At 33.6% G+C, this 19,113-nt stretch overlaps 1 protein-coding gene across 11 annotated transcripts in view; it reads right to left on the bottom strand.

Moving 5' to 3' along the window:
• Positions 1-19,113, bottom strand: part of USP15 (ubiquitin specific peptidase 15) — a 114,685-nt gene that overhangs the window by 62,418 nt on the left and 33,154 nt on the right. For 10 of the 11 annotated variants that reach the window (XR_004287032.1, XR_004287031.1, XR_004287033.1 and 7 more), the window contains exons 4-6: positions 10,091-10,217; positions 4,134-4,279; positions 203-264 (exon numbers count right to left, since the gene is read on the bottom strand). Coding sequence is in view for 8 of the 11 variants with exons in the window: in XM_032348841.1 (XP_032204732.1) it covers positions 203-264; positions 4,134-4,279; positions 10,091-10,217 (335 nt within the window). In the remaining 3 variants the exon portion in view is untranslated. Of the gene's footprint in view, positions 1-202; positions 265-4,133; positions 4,280-10,090; positions 10,218-10,894; positions 10,964-19,113 lie in introns of those variants that run through there. The other variant, XM_032348838.1, reaches the window with a different exon arrangement.

Raw genomic sequence — 19,113 nt, 5'->3', positions numbered from 1 at the left:
TCTAAAAGAGATATGAATTGGAAGGCTTTTAATTTAAATGCATATTTAGATAACTTCTAAACTGAGGATAAAATATTAATATATAAAGCAGGTATATATACTTGCAACATACAATTATGTATCTTCTATCTTTCTGGATTTTGTTATCTGAAATTAAAGGCTTCAAAACATGCAATCTGCCATAAAAAGTGGGAGCACTTACTTAGGAGCAGAAGGACCCCTTGGCCATGTTCCATCTTCATTTTTCTGTTCTATCACTAACACCTGTAAATATGACACAACAAAAGAACATTTTTCCTTAACTCCAAAGTTAAAATAACTTTAGATTAGCTGACTATACTAAGAAACTAGAGCAAATCTGGAATTATTTCAAGGACAGAGTAGACAGGTGAAGAAGTATTTGCATTTTGATTCCAAAGCTGGGCAGTATAAATAGAATATAAATTCCTTGAGTTTAGGGAGTATGTTTTCTACTTGTTTTCCACTTGCAGACTGTAACACAGCACCATGCAAAAAACCCCAGATGCCCAATAAATGGTCACAGCTGTTAAAATACTGATGTATAATCTTAGCTAAGTATTATTACCTAGATACTCACTTTCCACTTTTTATTTTTATTTATTTTATTTTATTTTTAAAATTTATTTATTTGACAGAGATCACAAGTAGGCAGAGAGGCAGGCAGAGAGAGAGGGGGAAGCAGGCTCCCCGCCAAGCAGAGAGCCTGATGAGGGGCTCGATCCCAGGACCCCGGGATCATGACCCGAGCTGAAGGCAGAGGCTTAACCCACTGAGCCACCCAGATGCCCCTCCACTCTTTTTCTTAACGTTTCAAATTTTGTAACCTACTCTACATACTCTTGGTAAAATACTTTTGTGGACTGTTTCAGACCATTTTTAAGTTGGCATTTGGATCCTAATCATGTAAAATATAAGCCTGTTTCCAGAACACATACAACAAACTAATCAGAAGAAAAATTTTACTTTCTGATGTTTCATTTTACTTTCGATTTCAGTAAAAATTTTAAAGTCGAGGACAAGGGACCTGGGTGACTCAGTTGGTTAAGTGACTGACTCTTGATTATAGCTCAAGCCATGATATCAGGGTTCTGAGATTAAGCCCCAGCAGGCTTTGTGCTCAGAAGGAAGTCTGCTGGAGAGTCTCTCTCTCTCTCCCCCTCTGCCCCTCTCCCTCTAAAATAAATATATACATCTAAAAAAAAGTCTAGGATAATGTTTAGTTCATTTATCATCAGTCAGAAAATAATTGCAAAATCTGGAAAATTTAAGGCATGTTCTTTGAAACATTCTTATTTCAAAAGATCAAACGTTTGTAAGGAAATTTAATCTTTTTAAAATATATTATTTGTTCATTTGACAGAAAGAGAGATCACAAGTAGACAGAAAGACAGGCAGAGAGAGAGAGGGAGAAGCAGGCTTGCTGGATCCCAGGACCCTGAGACCCTGAGATCATGACCTGAGCCTAAGGCAGAGGCTCAATCCACTGAACTATCTAGGCACCCCAAGGAAATTTAATCTTCTTATTAAAATAATTTACTGTCATCTGCAATGTGATAAATGCATTCCATTTTAAAAAAATATTTTATTTATTTATTTGACACAGAGACAGAGAGAGAGAGAGATCACAAAAAGGCAGAGAGGCAGGCAGAGGGAGAGGAGGAAGCAGGCTCTCTGCTCAGTGGGCTCGATCCCAGGTCTCTGAGACAATGACCTGAGCCAAAGGCAGAAGCTTAATTGACTGAGCCACCCAGGTGTCCCAATAATTGCATTCCTATCAAGAACATCAAATTACTTAAATTCTCTAAGCCTAAGCTTTCTAATGCACAAGACAGAATAAAAACCATTACATAGGCTCAATCACTGAAAAGTTTTATAAAGAAATGGTTCTATGTATTCCAAATTGTACTCCTGGAACTATCTCAAGACCTACAGATGGTAACTAAGGAGTGAAAGAGGGAACTGTCTGGCTAAGGAGGGGAGTGTTGACTAACCATGAGAGTTCCAAGTTCCCTACCCCAGCTTTAATCAGGTTAACTCAAATTCTGATTATAATACTTATTACTTTTTATAAGATTTCATTTAAGACTACAATAGCTAAAGTAAGTCCAAAAATCACTGTTTTAATTTTATTTATGTTAGTTACCATACAGTACATCATAAGTTTTTGTTGTAGTGTTCCACGATTCATTGAAAATCACTGTTTTTATAGCATAATACAATACATGACATATGGTAGGCATTTACTAAAAATCAATTTCCTCAGTTGTTCTCAATTTAAAAAAAAAAACTTTATATCATAATACTGTGTCAATAATAATTTTTAAAAATATTTTATTTGAGGGAGAGATAAAGAAAAGAGAGAGTGAAATAGAAAGAGAGAGACAGGGGAAGGAACAGAGGAAGGACAAACAGACTCCCCACTAAGCAGGGAGCCAGATGCAGGGCTTGATACCAGGACCCTGAGATCATGACCTGAGCTGAAGTCAGACACTTAACTAACTGAGCTACCCAGGCACTCTAATCAATAATTATTTTTAATAAAACCAAGCAAAATAAAAATCTTCGTGTATAACAGGACCAGGTTCTGTGTCTAGTACTAAAAATAAAAAAAAATAAATAGACACGAAGTCCAACTAAAATAAGGAACTCAAAGTCTAGTGGAGAAGCTCAACATATAAATAAAGTACATAATGAATGACACCAAAGACATATACATAAATCATATGAAGTGAAAGGAGTAATTTTTCCCACAAAGTAGAAAACTCCTATACTTCAAAGAGATGTTGAGAAAAACAGATCAGGAAAGGGTGAAGAGATGATATGATATTTGAACTGCAATATGAAGAATGAACAGTCTGTTCTGATTAGACTACATGATAGAATGGAATGGTTAATTTGAATATTTTGATGTTTAAAAGGACTTTTTGCTGGATTGATGCAGGCATTGGGAAGAAGGGTACAACAGGCAGATGGACTAACACAGATAAAAGCACAGGAGTTGGGAATAGTTGGGAATAGCATAGTATGCTTAGGGAACTACAAGCAGTTCAGTTTGGTATTGTTAGAGCATAAATCATGAGGCAAGGATAATCTAAAGATGCTGGAAGACTAGCCAAAAGGTCAAACCTTGACTTGCATGCTGTATTAAGGTGCTAAGACTTTATTCTACAATTGTTAGGGAACCAGGAAAAGTTTATCATAAGGAAACATCGAGTTTTACATTTTAGAAAGAGTGTTCTAATAGAAATATGGAAGACTGAGGATGGAGAAACAGAAGACTAGACACAGAGGGACACGATAAGATACTACTGAAAGGGCTGACAATGGAATAGAGAGATTAATTTAAAAAAAAATATTTAGAGGATGGAATCAGTAGGACTTGCTGATTATGTCTAAATGTCTTCATTTCCTAACACATTCACTTCTTTGGATTATATTATAAAGAAACACGAAACTGGGGTTGATACCTTACCAAGGGCTGGCAAACTAGAATTCACTTAGCTCAATGACTGCTTTTGTAAATGAAGCTTGTTGTTTATATATTGTCTGGGACTACTTTTGTGTTACTACAATGGAAGAATTGTAATTGTAACAGAGACCATATGGGCTACAGAGCCAAAAATACTATTTGATTCTTTACAGAAAGTTTGCTGACCCATCTTATTATATTAGCTGTTTAACAGATGGAAAATAATTTCTTTTCAAAAAGTAGGTTATTCTCAAACTCAAGGAGGAAATCAAGTTATTGCTAGTGATCAGCAGAACAGGGAAGAGAGGAGTTAGAAAGAAGACAAAGCCAGGGTGCCTCAGGGGCTTAGTAGTTAAGCATCTGCCTTTAGGCTCAGGTCATGATCCTAGGGTCTGGGATGGAGCCCCACCTCAGGATCCTTGCTCAATGGTGAGGCTGCTTCTCTTCCACTCCCCCTGCTTGTGTTCCCTCTCTTACTGTAACTCTCTCTGTCAAGTAAATAAAATCTTAAGGAAAAAAAGAAAAAAGACAAAGCCAGAGACAGTAGAACCCATTATACATTGTCAAGATAGTCATAAAGTTTGTGACTTCAAAAAGCTTCATGTATAGTATGCTTAAAATAAATAGTATTGCTAAACAATACCTGTCCTTGGTATAAACCAGCATCCTGAATGGTGCTATCTGGTTTATTCAGTGGTTCAAATGTATTACTCATGTATTTGTTCCACAATCTGGTCTCCTTTTCATCTGGAATATTGAAGATTTTTCTTATTTCCTTTTCAATTGTATCTAGATTTAAGGAGGAAAGATACATAAATATAATAAGTATTTTAAAATATACCATACATAGCTAAGTGCTCACCAGCATAAAAGCCCTAAATTTAAAATACTGATGTAATAGCAAGAATAGATGAACAAATATGTAGGACATTATATAAAGAATAATAAAGATACCCAGTATGCTTTTTAGGAACAAAATGGTAATTATAACTCTGACAGAAAACTACTTGGGGAAATTAAGATCCCGCAAGGGAGAAGAGTTCAATCATGTAATACTACAGTATAATTTATATTATACAGGATGACCTTTAACTTTTTACACACTATAAATTTAATATATTTTCTGATGATATGCTGCATTTAGAAAAAGTATGAGTCAGACATGCTATAGATAGAAACTATTTTTAAAGGTATATAACCAATTTTAGGATAATTTATATTAAATTGAATATTATTTACAGTTTGAATAGTTAACTAAAATTAAAAACAGAATATATGGACACAAAGCAAAGTGCTTCTTTGAAGGATATCTGTATTGGTAAAAATTTGGTTTCACAGGAAAACCATGTATTTTCCTTATTTCTAAGTCATTTATGTGAGTGAAAAAAAGCCTTTTTTAAAAACTGCAGCAGGTTAACTTGCTATAAAATAAGATACAGGAATACACACATATTTGAGAGTAAAGATGCAATTAAATTTCAGTGCCACATAGTTAAATGAATCTTTAAAATCTTTAAACATGAGAAAGAGATATTAGAAAATACTATTAAATCTACTGAATTCTGGTCAATAACTTGCCTACCTTAGACTCAAGAAAACAATAAAATACCTAATAACATACAAAGAAATATAAAATAGTTCTACATTTTAGAATACCTGGTTAGTTTGGAAAGAAACATTAAAATACTAAACCTAGTAATATATGTTCTCTGAAGAATCCTACATCATTAAATTTAGTCTGATAATACTGTTTATGTTCTACTTAGTAGCTGAAGTTCTTTAACAGTCATAGTCAATGAGATTTTGATTAAGGCATTAAATAAATAGGAAATCTTACAGTGTATCTGAAAACTCAAGAGAAAATTAGCCAGAATATTTAAATAATTACATAAAATATACTAACTGCTTTCTATTTTGGGTTTTTTTTTTTGCTCTTCTTATTGAAGTGTAAATGTATGCAGAAAAATGCATAGGCCATTAGTATATAATGATAAATTTCCAAAGTGAACACACCCACATAACCAGCACACAGATCAAACAACAGAACATTATGCAGGAACGAGGCTAGAAGAAGCAGCTGAGGAAGGGTGGTCATTTTAGTCTAATAAAAATGAGTACTTTTTCTTGATTGCATAAATAATTCCTGCTCACTGCAAAAATTCAGGAAATACAAATAAAATGTCTATAGAGAGAGCTACTGTTAACATTTTGATATTTCTTTCAGAAAAAATATCTTGTCTATTAATACACACAAATATTTACATATATAATACAATACATACAGACACATACAGGAATTTCCTCTTCATTGAGTTTCATAAGATACTTCATACTGGGGAAAAATATTACAAGCAGAAGAAAGGAGTGCAAAAGGCTCTGAGGTGGGAATGTATCTGGCATGTTTTAGAACAGCATGGTGCACCAATGTGGCTGAAGTGAAATGAGCAAGGTGGAAACAAGACTTTTGTCTACAATCTTGTAAGTTATTAAAGTATTCTTTTTTATCTGAGTAAGAGGAGAAGCAACTGAGTTTTGAACAGAGAAGTAGCATGATCTGACACTGTAAAAGTTCACTTCTGCTGCTAGTAGAAAAACTGCAAGATGTCAAGGGTAGGAGTCCAGACTATGCAGCAATCAAAACTAAGGGAGAAGCAACGTTAAGTGGGCAGACTGAGAACAAATTCTGAAGAACTGCTAAGAAGATATGCTGCTAGATAACATGCAGGGTGAGAAACAAAAAAGAGAATCTGAATGATACCAAGGTTTTTAGCCTGAGCAATTGAAAGAATACAAGTGGTGAATACTCAGATGGGGAAGGACAGACTTCAGTTGCATACATGTTTCATCTTGAGATTCCTATCAGATGGAAGTGAAGCTATGGATTGAATGAACTGGAATTAAGGGAGAATTCTGGGCAGGAGATACGAATACAAAAGATACCAGTATGCAGAAAGTAAAAACCTAGAGCATGGAAGGAAACCATCAAACAAAAGTGGACATTAAAAGACTAAGCATGGCAACACCCTGATGTTTTGAGATCAGGAATATGAAGAGGATGTTTTAGATTTTCTGAAAAGATGCAGGCAGTGAAAACTTGTGCTGTGGAAGCCACATAAAAAGAAGTTATTTCTAGATGGAAAAGTGAGTAAGTATAATTTTTGCTGGCAGGTTAAGAAAATGGAAGACTAAAATTACCATTAGATTTATCAACATGGAAGTAATTAGAGACCATCACAGTGCCAAGGAGAGTGGTAGGTTTGAATGTCTGATGTAGCAGGGTCAAGTGAGAATGGAAGCAGTGTGAATGGTAGGCAGAAAGCAGGATGATCAAACTGAGATCTGCCAGGTGCAGTTATAGATAATGACAGGCTAGAGTATAGCTGGGAAACTGATACCTGAAGTTGGATACAGATTAAGATCACTTGAGTTGAGAATGTCAAAGTATTGAGAGTGTGTGTAGATTTCTCCATATGAGTCTGACTGTATTAGGCAGTTAATGAAAAGCTTACAGAGGTAGAAAAATATTAATTCCTATAATAAAATAAAATTATAACAAAATTTCTAGTAAGAAATTTTGTTAATAATAATAAGGCTAAACAATTTTAAATAAATTTTATATAAACACAAAACATTTTCTAGTAATTTTATAACAAAAATTATTTTTTTCAGTATATCCTTAAAGAAAAAAATTTTAAAAAACCCAAATTTTGTATCTCTTATTGGAACGTGTTCTATACTCAGTATATTCTTAAAGAAAATATTTTTAAAAACCCAAATTTTGTATCTCTTATTGGAACGTGTTCTATACTCAAATATGTCAATTTAATTCACTTCTCTGCACATCCTACCTTAAGGAAAAAAAAAACCAAGTATGTCAATTTAAGGAGAAAAATACTCAAAGCCAAGATATTTTGGCTCTGAATGAGGTAAATTATTTAGATCCTGCCTATGGCAACTATATCATAAGTCAGTATAGGTAGTATTAGCTGAAAATGAGACATTTTATTAATTTGGCAAAAACAGAAAAAAGGTGCTTCTATTTCTTAATTCTATTTTTATAACATAACTATATTTTATGTACATTATGTATTTGGATCATTTTTAATCACAATGAGATCACAAGGGAAAAATATACATCCCATATTTACTTTCTTATTATCCCAATTTTTTATTATTTCAACACTCACTTCCTTCAGAAAAACAAAATCAGCCCAATTAACCTTTGCACAGATTGTACAAGGCAGCAACCAAGAGATGAGACTGTGTAGAGTTTAAATATGGACTCTCATGTAGAACCAGGGTGAACCTAAGTAAATATTTAAACTTCCTAAGCCTCAACTTCATCCCCTAACCAATGAGGGGATACAGTATTGTTGAGGTTTAAATAAGGAACTTCCTAAGAAGTGCCAAAAACATAGGAAGTATTCCACGATGGCTAAATACTATGATAACTGTAATCATGAAGTCTCTAAAGTTCCCAGTTTAATTTTAATTTTTGCAAAACCTTTTGCTTAGAAAGCAAACTTGCTCTAATATAGTCAGACTTTTAAAAACTAAGACCTACAGTAAGAAATTGTGACTCAAAATACACATATGTGTTGCTATTTTCTATTTTTATATTTTTCATTCCATTTTTTTTATCCCAAAATATGTAATGGCCACCCAAAGTCTTGACAAACATTGCTCTAATTTAGTAAGAAATTTTAGCTGTATAAAAATTCAGTTAATTCACAATTTTAAGGCATATATTCAATGTATGTAGCTTTTAAAATATTAGTAAATTTAACTATGTTCATTAAAATCTATGCAAATTATAAACTTTTTGAAGCAGAGATCTTTATAAATTAACTATCTCCTTGACAAATTCTTACTTAGTACTTAGTATGAAAACTCCATAGGGCTTGTACTGAATTCAGAAATTAAACCAGCTGATCTTCATATAATGAGTTAAAAATATTATTCAGTGAACTAATATTCTAAGATAAGATTTCTGATTGTCTCATACATAATTTTTCTATAGAAATTAGCTAAGGAGAAAAGGAAATAACTTTTAAAATAACTAGAAAACATCATCTGTATGAAGTGCTTTAAGAAGTAGCTTCTCATTTATATTCTAAATAGCTGAACATTTCAGACATTAGTTTTATTATTTAATTTTAACAGATTACCCTTGTTGGACAGATAATTCTTATTGTGCATACTTTAATATCATGATTAGTGAAGTTTTATACATATTGAAAACTTTCAGTTTTTAGTATGAAGAAATGTTTTATTTTCCTGAATATGTTCCACAAACCTAGAAATTCAAAAATTGAGTAATTATATATATTATTATAATAAAATGACATTTACACATAGAATTCTTACTATTTTAAGCTTTCATTTTAGGAAGATGAATATACTAAACTGAACTGCAAACTTATAAATGTTCTAGGTAAATAAAGAGGGGGAAAACAGAAATTCACCCATAATATTCCATTTGGCAAAAACATGAGGATCAACCAAGTACTGGGTACTGAAGCATGATAATGTTATTTCATGAAACATACAGGTTTATAAGTATCTTCTGTGTGATATGGGTAAGTGGTAAAAGTCAAATATATTTGTGAAAGTCAAAAGTAAATATTCTTATTTACTTTTAACCAAAATATACTTAACAATTAAACAAAGAAATCTATACATAAATTTGCTAATCTTTTTCTTGCTGAGAAGTTCTGCATTAATTGCTATGTCTCTACTGTCTGTTTACATTTTCCAACATCAATGTTAGTTCCACTAGTCTTATTTTGCAATACCTTTATCTGAAAATTAGTAACTTTGATAATCTGAGCTATGATTTATCAAAAAATGCTGTAACTGTTATAAATCCATGATCATTTATTTAAAAAAACATCTCATTCAACATATTCTTGATCTTAAATTAAAATGTGGCTTTTAAATACAACAAATGCAACAAAACCCCCACATTTTAATATGCACTTATATGTGCAGATACATAAATATATAGGTATATGTAGATATATAAATATATAGTGGGAGTTAGGTACAGTTGTATTTGTACCTACTCATTGTTAAAAAAGAAAAAAATCAATTTGTCATAAAAATGCTAAGCCTACTGCCTTATCTAAGGAGCTACTTAATTTGCATTTCGAGTCCAGAGAATAAATAGGAAAAAAGAAAATAAAAAGTCTGTCATTTTCTATGCTAAGAAGGGGAAACATTATTATTATTATTATTATTATTGATATCTATATTATATTACCTGAAAAATGTTTATTTAATCAAGTTTTTATTTTTACTTACAGTTCTACTTTATACCCAGGTTACAAACATATGTATTTTTTCAAATACTCAATTAAAACAATAATTATTTGATTTTTTGGGGGGGCACAAATAATAAACTCACCTAATAATGTATAGTAGATTAGACATGATAAATAACTCAACTCTAGGCTAAGATATATTGCATCAAGGTTGGAAATCTGTAACGTTTTAAGTATAAACCATTAAAAATTAGTTATCGTCCTAGTAGAATATAATACAATAACAACTAAATTTCTGATAGCAGTGGTTCAACAAAGAGACAGGATCTTGTATTACCTATTGTGTCAGCTTTGCTAAATCTTCGAGTTACAACATTGTTCATGTTTCCATTTTCACACAGCTTCAGTTCTGTGAGATATACTTCTACTTTGCAGTGCTTTACAAACATACCCTGTTCAACCACCTAAAAACCAAAACAAATCAGTGTTAGCTATAGCTCAATATTTTTCACTGTCTCTAACAGCAATATATTTCTCTAAAGAGGTTTTAGAAACTGAAGATATCCAAAAACATAACTATTAAAAACTGTCAATATGAAGTAAGAGATACTAGATAGTTGAAAAAAAAAGAAACATATTTGGAATATTTAAGAGAACATGAATAATCATATTAAACATTAACAGATAGTTTGGAAAGGCATTCTACCCATCTATGAAGATATTCTGGTATACTATAAATAATGAATACATTCAGTATTTATAATGAGAAAGTTTACTCCCAATGTAAATACAGCTCTGATTAATGATCCAGACCTACTGCTAGCTTTTATTACTTGATCTCAAGCAGAAAACCCTTAAAAATGATAAATTTTATAAAATTTCAGTTAGCAACAGCTAACTCTGTATGTTAAATCACTCTGTATGTTAAAATAATCTTTTAAAAGAACTCCAAATTACTGCGGCCAAAATATTCAGCAATGGCCTGTAAGTGATATGTTAGTTTTCCAACGTAAGATGACTTTCTTTGACCTTTAAATACGCTCTTAGTAATTCTATGCAACGAATGGGAAAAAAAAAAAAAGCTGCTAAACATGCAAGCAACAAAGCAGGAAAAGAGAAAATATGTATATATTAGGGTCACCTTTTAAGTAAGTATATTTCCTTTTGATCTTCTAAAGGTTAACTGTAGAATTTCAGTCATGAATACTGTTTCTGAAAATAGTAATCAGCTTGATACATGATACATTTGACAAATATGGCTAAAGGGAGGCTCCAAGTAACTGCTGTAACTCACAAGCTTAGCATCAGTTCAGCAAAGGCCTTACAAATTTGTCTTTCACTTGCAGGGAAATTGTTTTAGCTCAAAAACTTCAAATGCGGTTTAGCCAATATTTAATGTCCAATCCAACATTAATTTTTATAATACTTTGTTATTTATAATCTCTTAATTACACTTGTTATACTCACATTTCTAAAACAGGCAACAGCCTGTACCTCTCTAGATCTTAATTACTTTTAGAAATTAATATATAAATTATCTCTTAACTAATGAAATTTGTTTTAAATCTCTTATGCTTATTTATTTTTGAGGTTAAGAATGTAGTAAAAGCTACCTTATCATTTAATTTTACAGGATTATGTGTAGCTATATTTAAGTAGAAAAACCAGAAATCAAATATTCTATCAATCAGAAATTTTTGCTCTGGGACTCAATATCTGAGTAAGAATCCTAAAATATATTAATACTAATCATTGGTAAGTTGCTAAAACTGAGGTGCCCACAGGCCTCATTTTTAGGAGGAAAAATAGAATGATCAACAGAGCAGGTAATGGCATAATAAAACAGGATAAAATAACAAAAAAGAAAATCCCTTATTATTATTTACTTTGAGAAATATTTTTCTACATAAGCAGAGCTTTTAAAAAATGAGGATTAATTTTCATAACACCAACAGATATTTTCCTGGAAAGAATCTAGTGATTTAGCTGTTAGTCATTATAAACAATGAAAACAAAACACCAAGATTATTTCAAAATCTACTTAATTGAGTTTCAGGATTTTTCTCACCATTTTTCTTCTTCTCTCCAACAATATCTTATATTGTTAAAACCCACATCATCAGTATTCAAAATACTAGTATGTTCATAAGACATTTTACTACTTCCAAAAGCAGTGTATTAAAAAGCTATTTAAAGAAAATATGAGTTTGTCCTCCCTACTTTTATTTGAAAGAACCATACTATATGAATAATTAAAGCTTGAATACAGTAGCTCCATAGTAGAGAAAAAAACTAGCATATTTATGTATTAGTGTTATGTCTGTATGTAGATTATTTATTTATATATTTGTTTATATAAAGTCTACTACCTTATTAAAAATGCACTAAAAATTATTTAAAATAATGGCTACGAAAACTGTGTAATAGGAAGAAACGAGATTTTAAAATTATAACAAGGTACAAAGTTATACTTACCTAATTGTTATGACCATTAAAATACACATTTGAAATAAGACTGGAACATGAATATTCAGAAATAATAGTTATGTTTCAGAATTAGAGGTGACTGCCAAACTATTTTTTTCTAAGTGAATTATGTTATATGATTATAAACAAAGAGCAAGCATAAGATGAAATTTGGCTTCCTGTCCAAAATGTAAAGCTTATGGCTAAATAAAAATAGTCCCATTAACAGCCACAATGAAGGTAAAATCTCTTTACTAAATTAGTGAGGGAAATACAAGTTTACACTGAATTAAAATAAATACAATTTGTTCATTTTGCTGTGAATATTAGAGAGCATTTTGTAGAAAATCATGAAATATATCGATAAATTTCATGTACTTTTAAATTTTCATATGAGCGGCATCTCGGTGGCTCACTCATTAAGCAACTGCCTTCCGCTCAGGTAATGATCCCAGCACCCTGGGACTAAGCCCTGCATAGGGCTCCCTGCTCAGCAGGAAGCCTGCTTCTCCCTCTCCCCCTGCTTATGTTCCCTCTCTAGCTGGGTCTCTGTCAAATAAGTAAAGATTTTTTAAAGATTTTACTTTAAAAATAAAATAAAATAAATGGGCATATGAAAGTTTCATAGAAACTTTAATTCCAAGTGCTTACTTCTTCCCCCTTTGGAAACAAAGTTATTTCTAAAGAAATCTGGTACTCTTCGGGCACCTGGGTGGCTCAGTGGGTTAAAGCCTCTGCCTTCGGCTCAGGTCATGATCCCAGGGTCCTGGGATGGAGCCCCGCATCCGGCTCTCTGCTCTGCAGGGAGCCTGCTTCCTCCTCTCTCTCTGCCTGCCTCTCTGCCTACTTGTAATCTCTGCCTGTCAAATAAATAAATAAAATCTTTAAAGAAAAAAAGAAATCTGGTACTCTAGAATGGTTTGATGACATGGCCTAATGGGATACATTTACTATTTTTGAGGAGTTAGCAACATTCGTTTTTGTAGCGCTTACTGAGTACTATGCTTACTAGTGGTAAAAAATAGATAAGTAGAGAAGTATAAATAAATTCTACATGTAGTATTTCATCCACAAATATTTCAGGATATATTTCTTCAAAATCAAGGACTCAGAAACCACAATACCACATCACACCTAACAAAATTAAAACTAATCCCTTAATATCAAATATTCAGTCAATATTTAAATGGTCCCCATCTCATTTTTATTGAATCAGGATCCAAATAAATCCCATGCAGCGCAACTGACTGATAAATCTCCAAAATATAATTTAACTGAAAAGTTCACCATCTTTTTATTCTTGCAATTTTTAGTAAGACTACTTCATAGATGGTGAGATATATTCTAAATAAGATACAAATAATATTATTTGTGATGTAGGTAGGCATTAACTAACCAGGGCCAAGATCAGGGATGGGCCAACTACGACCCACAGGCTACATTTGACTTGTATTATTTTTGTAAATAACATTTTACTAGAACAGAGTCAAGCCCATTCATTTATATATCATTTATGGCTGCACCCAAAACAGCAGAGATAAACTGTTTCCACAGAGACTATCCTGGCTCATAAATATTCACTATCTAGCCCTTTACAGAAAAAATTTGATGACCCCGATCCCCCAGCCCTGGGCATGATTTTACTTTTGATCAGTCTTGCCAGAACTCACGTTCATTTTACTTGTCTAACTTCACTGTTTTTTGAATCAACTTTGTTCATTTAAAACAGATTTTTTTTTCTATTTTATTAATGTCTATTTTTATTATTTCTTGATTAGCTTAATTTCCTTTTCTTCTCTCAACTTCTTGAGACAACAGATTTTCTTTTTTTAAAGATTTTATTTATTTATTTGACAGAGAGAAATCACAAGTAGATAGAGAGGCAGGCAGAGAGAGAGAGAGAGGGAAGCAGGCTCCCTGCTGAGCAGAGAGCCCGATGCGGGACTCGATCCCAGGACCCTGAGATCATGACCTGAGCCGAAGGCAGCGGCTTAACCCACTGAGCCACCCAGGCATCCCGAGACAATAGATTTTGACTTTCTTTTCTAATATATGCATTTAAACTATCACACTCCTTATAAGAGTGGCTTTAGTCATTCTTTCACATTGTACTATTATCACTCAGTTAAATTTATTTTAAATAAAAATTAAATTTAATTTTACTTTGTATCTCTTCTTTGACCTAAGGATTACTTTGGAAGTATATTATTCCACTTCTAGATAGTTAGGAGACAATCTAGTTACCTTTTTGTTAATGACTTCTAAATTCTACTGGGGACAGAAAATATACTGAATAATTTCTATCATTAGAAATATAGTGGAATTTGCTTGAGGGCCCAGCAAATGGTCAATTTTGGTAAAAATTCCACTTAAGAAGAATTTGTATTCTGCATTTACTAAGTGCAATGCATGTCAGTTAGATCATGCTGCTTAATCATGTTGTTCAAATCTGCTTCCAAGCTCAATCATGTGGCAGTCCTCAGATCCTCTCCAGCTGCTGGCAGAGAATTCAGCTCCTCATCATGTGAGTGCCTCTATAGGCTGCCTGCATGGCAATATGGCTTCATTCAAAGCAACTGATCTGAGAGAGAAAGAGAGAGCATGCACGCAAGAGAGTGCAAAAGAGCACTCCCCACCAACATCTTTTAGAGACTAATCTCAGAAATAACATATTATCACTCCACCATATTTTCCTGGTCACACAGACTAACTCTGGTACAATGCAGGAGATTACACAAGAGTTTGAATACCAGGAGGTGGTGATCACTGGGGAATATTTTGAGGATGGCTACTACAGTTCACTCTCTGGCTCCCAACAAGTCACAGTCCCTTCCCGCAACATGTAAAATACATTCACTCCCTGCAAAGCCCCCACTAGTATCGTCCCATTATAATATCAACTCCAAGTTCAGAAACTTGTCATTTATATCTGATCCAGGCACAGATAAGGATCCTTGGGTACAGTTTCTTAAGCATTTGAGTACAGTTACTCTTTATCTATAATTCTGTGAACTACCAGATAAGATAAGCCCCAAATATACCAAAATAAAATGGTGGGACATGCAGAAGATAATTTTTTAGATATTCCTGTTCAAAGGGGTATGAGGGTAAGAGGAACAAAGGAGGCAATGGTCCACAGACATTCTGAAATCCACTTGAGCAAATACTTAAAGTTCCTTGATTAGGGCTTATTCTGCCGTTACCTAAAAATAAGTCTTCACAACACTTGATTCCGGTTCTGGGTCATACGATTTTCATGAAGTTAGCACATGTTTGCAGTTAGTAAAGTCTTAGTCTAACTCCTGCTTTCTGTAGAAGTCTAGGAGACACTTTGATTTTACCCTGTCTCCGTAGTCCAAGACAGTAGTGGTTCTTAAAAACATGGTTAAGTCTCCAGTGGATCTCACTGGAATCTCATTCCCTTACACAAAAAGGCACATCCTCAAATGTCCTCTAGATATGTCCTATCTTGGGTTTATGCTGAGAAGACTGAAGGACAATGCTTTTAAGGTTCTTAGAAGCCCTATTGTTCCTAGAAGCCACATATTGAAAGGAAGTGGAAAGTATACCTGAAATCCTTTAAAGGGCCTTTTGTCTGAGGCACTATCTTTGATTTTTCTGAGATCTTAAAGAATTTTACAGTCATATCCCCGTGGCTTTAACTTTTGGTTAAAGGTGAGAGTGCCTTGACTTTCATCTTTGCTTGGGAACATATCATAGCTTCAGCACTGTCTGTCATCTGGAGAGGCCAGAAATTCTCAAAACACTAGTAGGTCTTGGCTCCTTTTTTACAGCCCTCTCTCCCTTCTCTCATCTGATTATGTGCAGCACAAGAAAACCAGGCAGTTCTGGCAGATGATTCAGTTCATCAGGTACAATTTTTGATCTTTCAATTTACTGCGGTTGACATGTTGCTAAACTTTCTGCTACCTTATAACAAAGATCACTTTCCTCTGGGTTCCGATAAGATTTTCTTCACTTTCCTGTAAGTCCTCCTCAAAGTCTAAAATTCTACTAACAATTTATTCAAGGCACCTCAGGCTTTCATTAATACTCTTACAGGTTCTTGGGGCGCCTGGGTGGCTCAGTGGGTTAAGCCGCTGCCTTCCGCTCAGGTAATGATCTCAGGGTCCTGGGATCGAGTCCCGCATCGGGCTCTCTGCTCAGCAGGGAGCCTTCTTCCCTCTCTCTCTCTCTCTGCCTGCCTCTCCATCTACTTGTGATTTCTCTCTGTCAAATAAATACATAAAAAAATCTTAAAAAAAAAAATACTCTTACAGGTTCTTACGACTTCTGCTCCCTGCCTGGTTCCACCACCACAGATCAAATTTTGTTAAGGCAGCACACTACTTCCAGGTACCAAAATCAGTTATCAGTTTTCTACTGCTGCAAAATAAATCACCCCCAAACCCAGGAACTTAACAGAGTAAACATTATTTCACATAGTTTCTGAGGGTCAAGAATCTGGAGCAGCTTAGCTGGGTTATTCTGGCTTGGGGTCTTTTGAAAGACTGCCGTCAAGCTGTGGGCTGGGGCTTCAATTACCTGAAAGCTGCATGAAACTAGAGGATTCACTTCCAAGCTCACTCACATGGTTGTTAGCAGGCTTCCATTTCCTCACTACTGGTCAAAAGTCTTAGTTCCTTACCATGTGAGCCCTGCCACAGGCTGCCTGAATATGCAGCTGAATTCCCCAGATTGAGAATTGAGAGAGAGGAAGAGGGTGTGTGCACCCAAGTGCGAGCCAAGGTGTCTTTTATAGTCTGATTTTTTTCTATTTTAATGAGGTATAACTGACATATATTAGTTTCAGGTGTAAAACATAATGATTCAATATTTATCTATGTTGTGAAATGATCACCACAATAAGTTGACATCCATCATCCTATGACAAAATTTTTTTCTTGTGATGAGAACTTTTAAGATCTACTCTTACTCAATAACTTTCGAAAATGCAATACAGTATTATTAACTATAGTTGTCATGCTATATGCTTACATCCCTATGATTTACCTATTTTATAACAGGAAGTTTATACCTTTTGACTCCCTCGACTCTAAAAGCTAATCTTGAAAGTGATACACATGCTATAACTTCTGCTGTATGTTGCTGGCCACAGGGGACTACCCAAGGATGAAGATATAAGGAAGAGCTCATTGGAGATTACCTAGGAGGCTACTATCTTAACTTATATGCAAATATCACATATTTTAAATTTATGCATACACTCATCCCAAATAGAAATAACTACCATTTTAAATAGCCTGACTTAACATTTATTTGCAATATTTACTGTTGTCAATCTACATTTTCTCTTGTGTCTCCAAGCTGCCATATGGAATAATTTCCTTCCATTCTAAAGATTGTTTTGGTTTTCCTTTAGTGCAGTTCTGCTAGTAACAAACTCAGTCAATTTGTTTATCTGAAAACAACTTTTTCACCACCTGAAGGATACAGCATTCTGAGTGGGCAGTTATTTTTCTTTCATAATGTTGAAGATGGTTGGTTATTTTTCAGCTTTCATTTCTCTTGAGAAATCATTTGTTTATTATTACTTTGAAGGTGACAGACTTTTTTTTTGTGGCTCCTATTAGAAATCTTTTTTTTTTGCCTTTGCTTGGTTTTGTTTGTATTTTTTTGTTGTTGTTAGCATGGGTTTCACAGCATTTCTTGATTCTATATAGCATGTCACCTTTCATCTGTTTTAGAAAATTCTCAGCTATTAACTCCAGTGTTATTTCTACTCTATTCTGACTTCCCTCTCCTTCTAAGAGCCCACTTGCGTGTATGTTAAAATTAGGCATTGTGGGGCGCCTGGGTGGCTCAGTGGGTTAAGCCGCTGCCTTCGGCTCAGGTCATGATCTCAGGGTTTTGGGATCGAGTCCCACATCGGGCTCTCTGCTCAGCAGGAGCCTGCTTCCTCCTCTCTCTCTCTGCCTGCCTCTCTGCCTACTCGTGATCTCTCTTTAAAAAAAAAATTAGGCATTGTGCTCCAAGTGTATTTGCTTATTTCTGTACATTCCATCCTTCAGTCTCTTTAAGTCTTATTTTGTATACTTTCTACTGATGTTATTTAGTTTACAAATTTCTCTTTGGTTCTATTCAGTGTTTTAATTAAACACTGAGTATTTACTTCTTAATTTTTTCAAATTATTTTTAGAATTACAGAATTATATTTGGATCTTAATAGTTTTGGAATTATATTTGTTCTTAACAGTTTTGTCCTTAAACTGTCTTTTTTTTTTTTTTTTTTTTTAAACATAATAAAGCACAGTATTTTGAAGTTTCTGTCTAACTCCACTATCTGGATTCCTTATGGGTCTGTTTCTACTGTCTATTGTTTCTCTTAGATTTTGGTTCCACTGTACTTCTTGTTCAAGTATGTTTATTTTTGCCTTTTTTGTTGTTGTTTTAACTGAGTGTCTGACATTATAAGTGAAACATTTTAGAGATGATTCAAGGCCCAGAGAGATGGTTAACTACTTTGTTTCTATATCATATCTACTAATCCTAAATTCCTCAATTCAGAGATTAGTTAAAATTCCAAGTTGGGCTTCAGACCCTAAAAAAATAGTAATTCTTTCAGTATATTTCATTGTCATAAGAGTCACATGGGGGCAAAGTAGAGGTGGAAATTCCCAGACTTACTAATTTAATTTTGGAGGAAGACAGATCTTAAAAACAACTCCAGATAATTTTATGCACAATAAAGCTTAAATATTATCTTACAGGTTGAATAATTCTAAATTATCTTATTACAAATATATGGATGACCTCTAAGAGAAAAGTTTCTAAGAGAAACTTTTTTCTGTGTGAAGTTTTCATGATTTGTATTTATTTATCTACTTATTTCAATTTGCTATTAGACACAGATTTTAAGAAATTCCAACACGA

Source organism: Mustela erminea, chromosome 6 (genome assembly GCF_009829155.1).
Source record: "Mustela erminea isolate mMusErm1 chromosome 6, mMusErm1.Pri, whole genome shotgun sequence".
NCBI lineage: Eukaryota > Metazoa > Chordata > Mammalia > Carnivora > Mustelidae > Mustela > Mustela erminea.
Note: the sequence above shows the minus strand (reverse complement) of the source record. Positions and strands in the feature narration are given on the sequence as shown.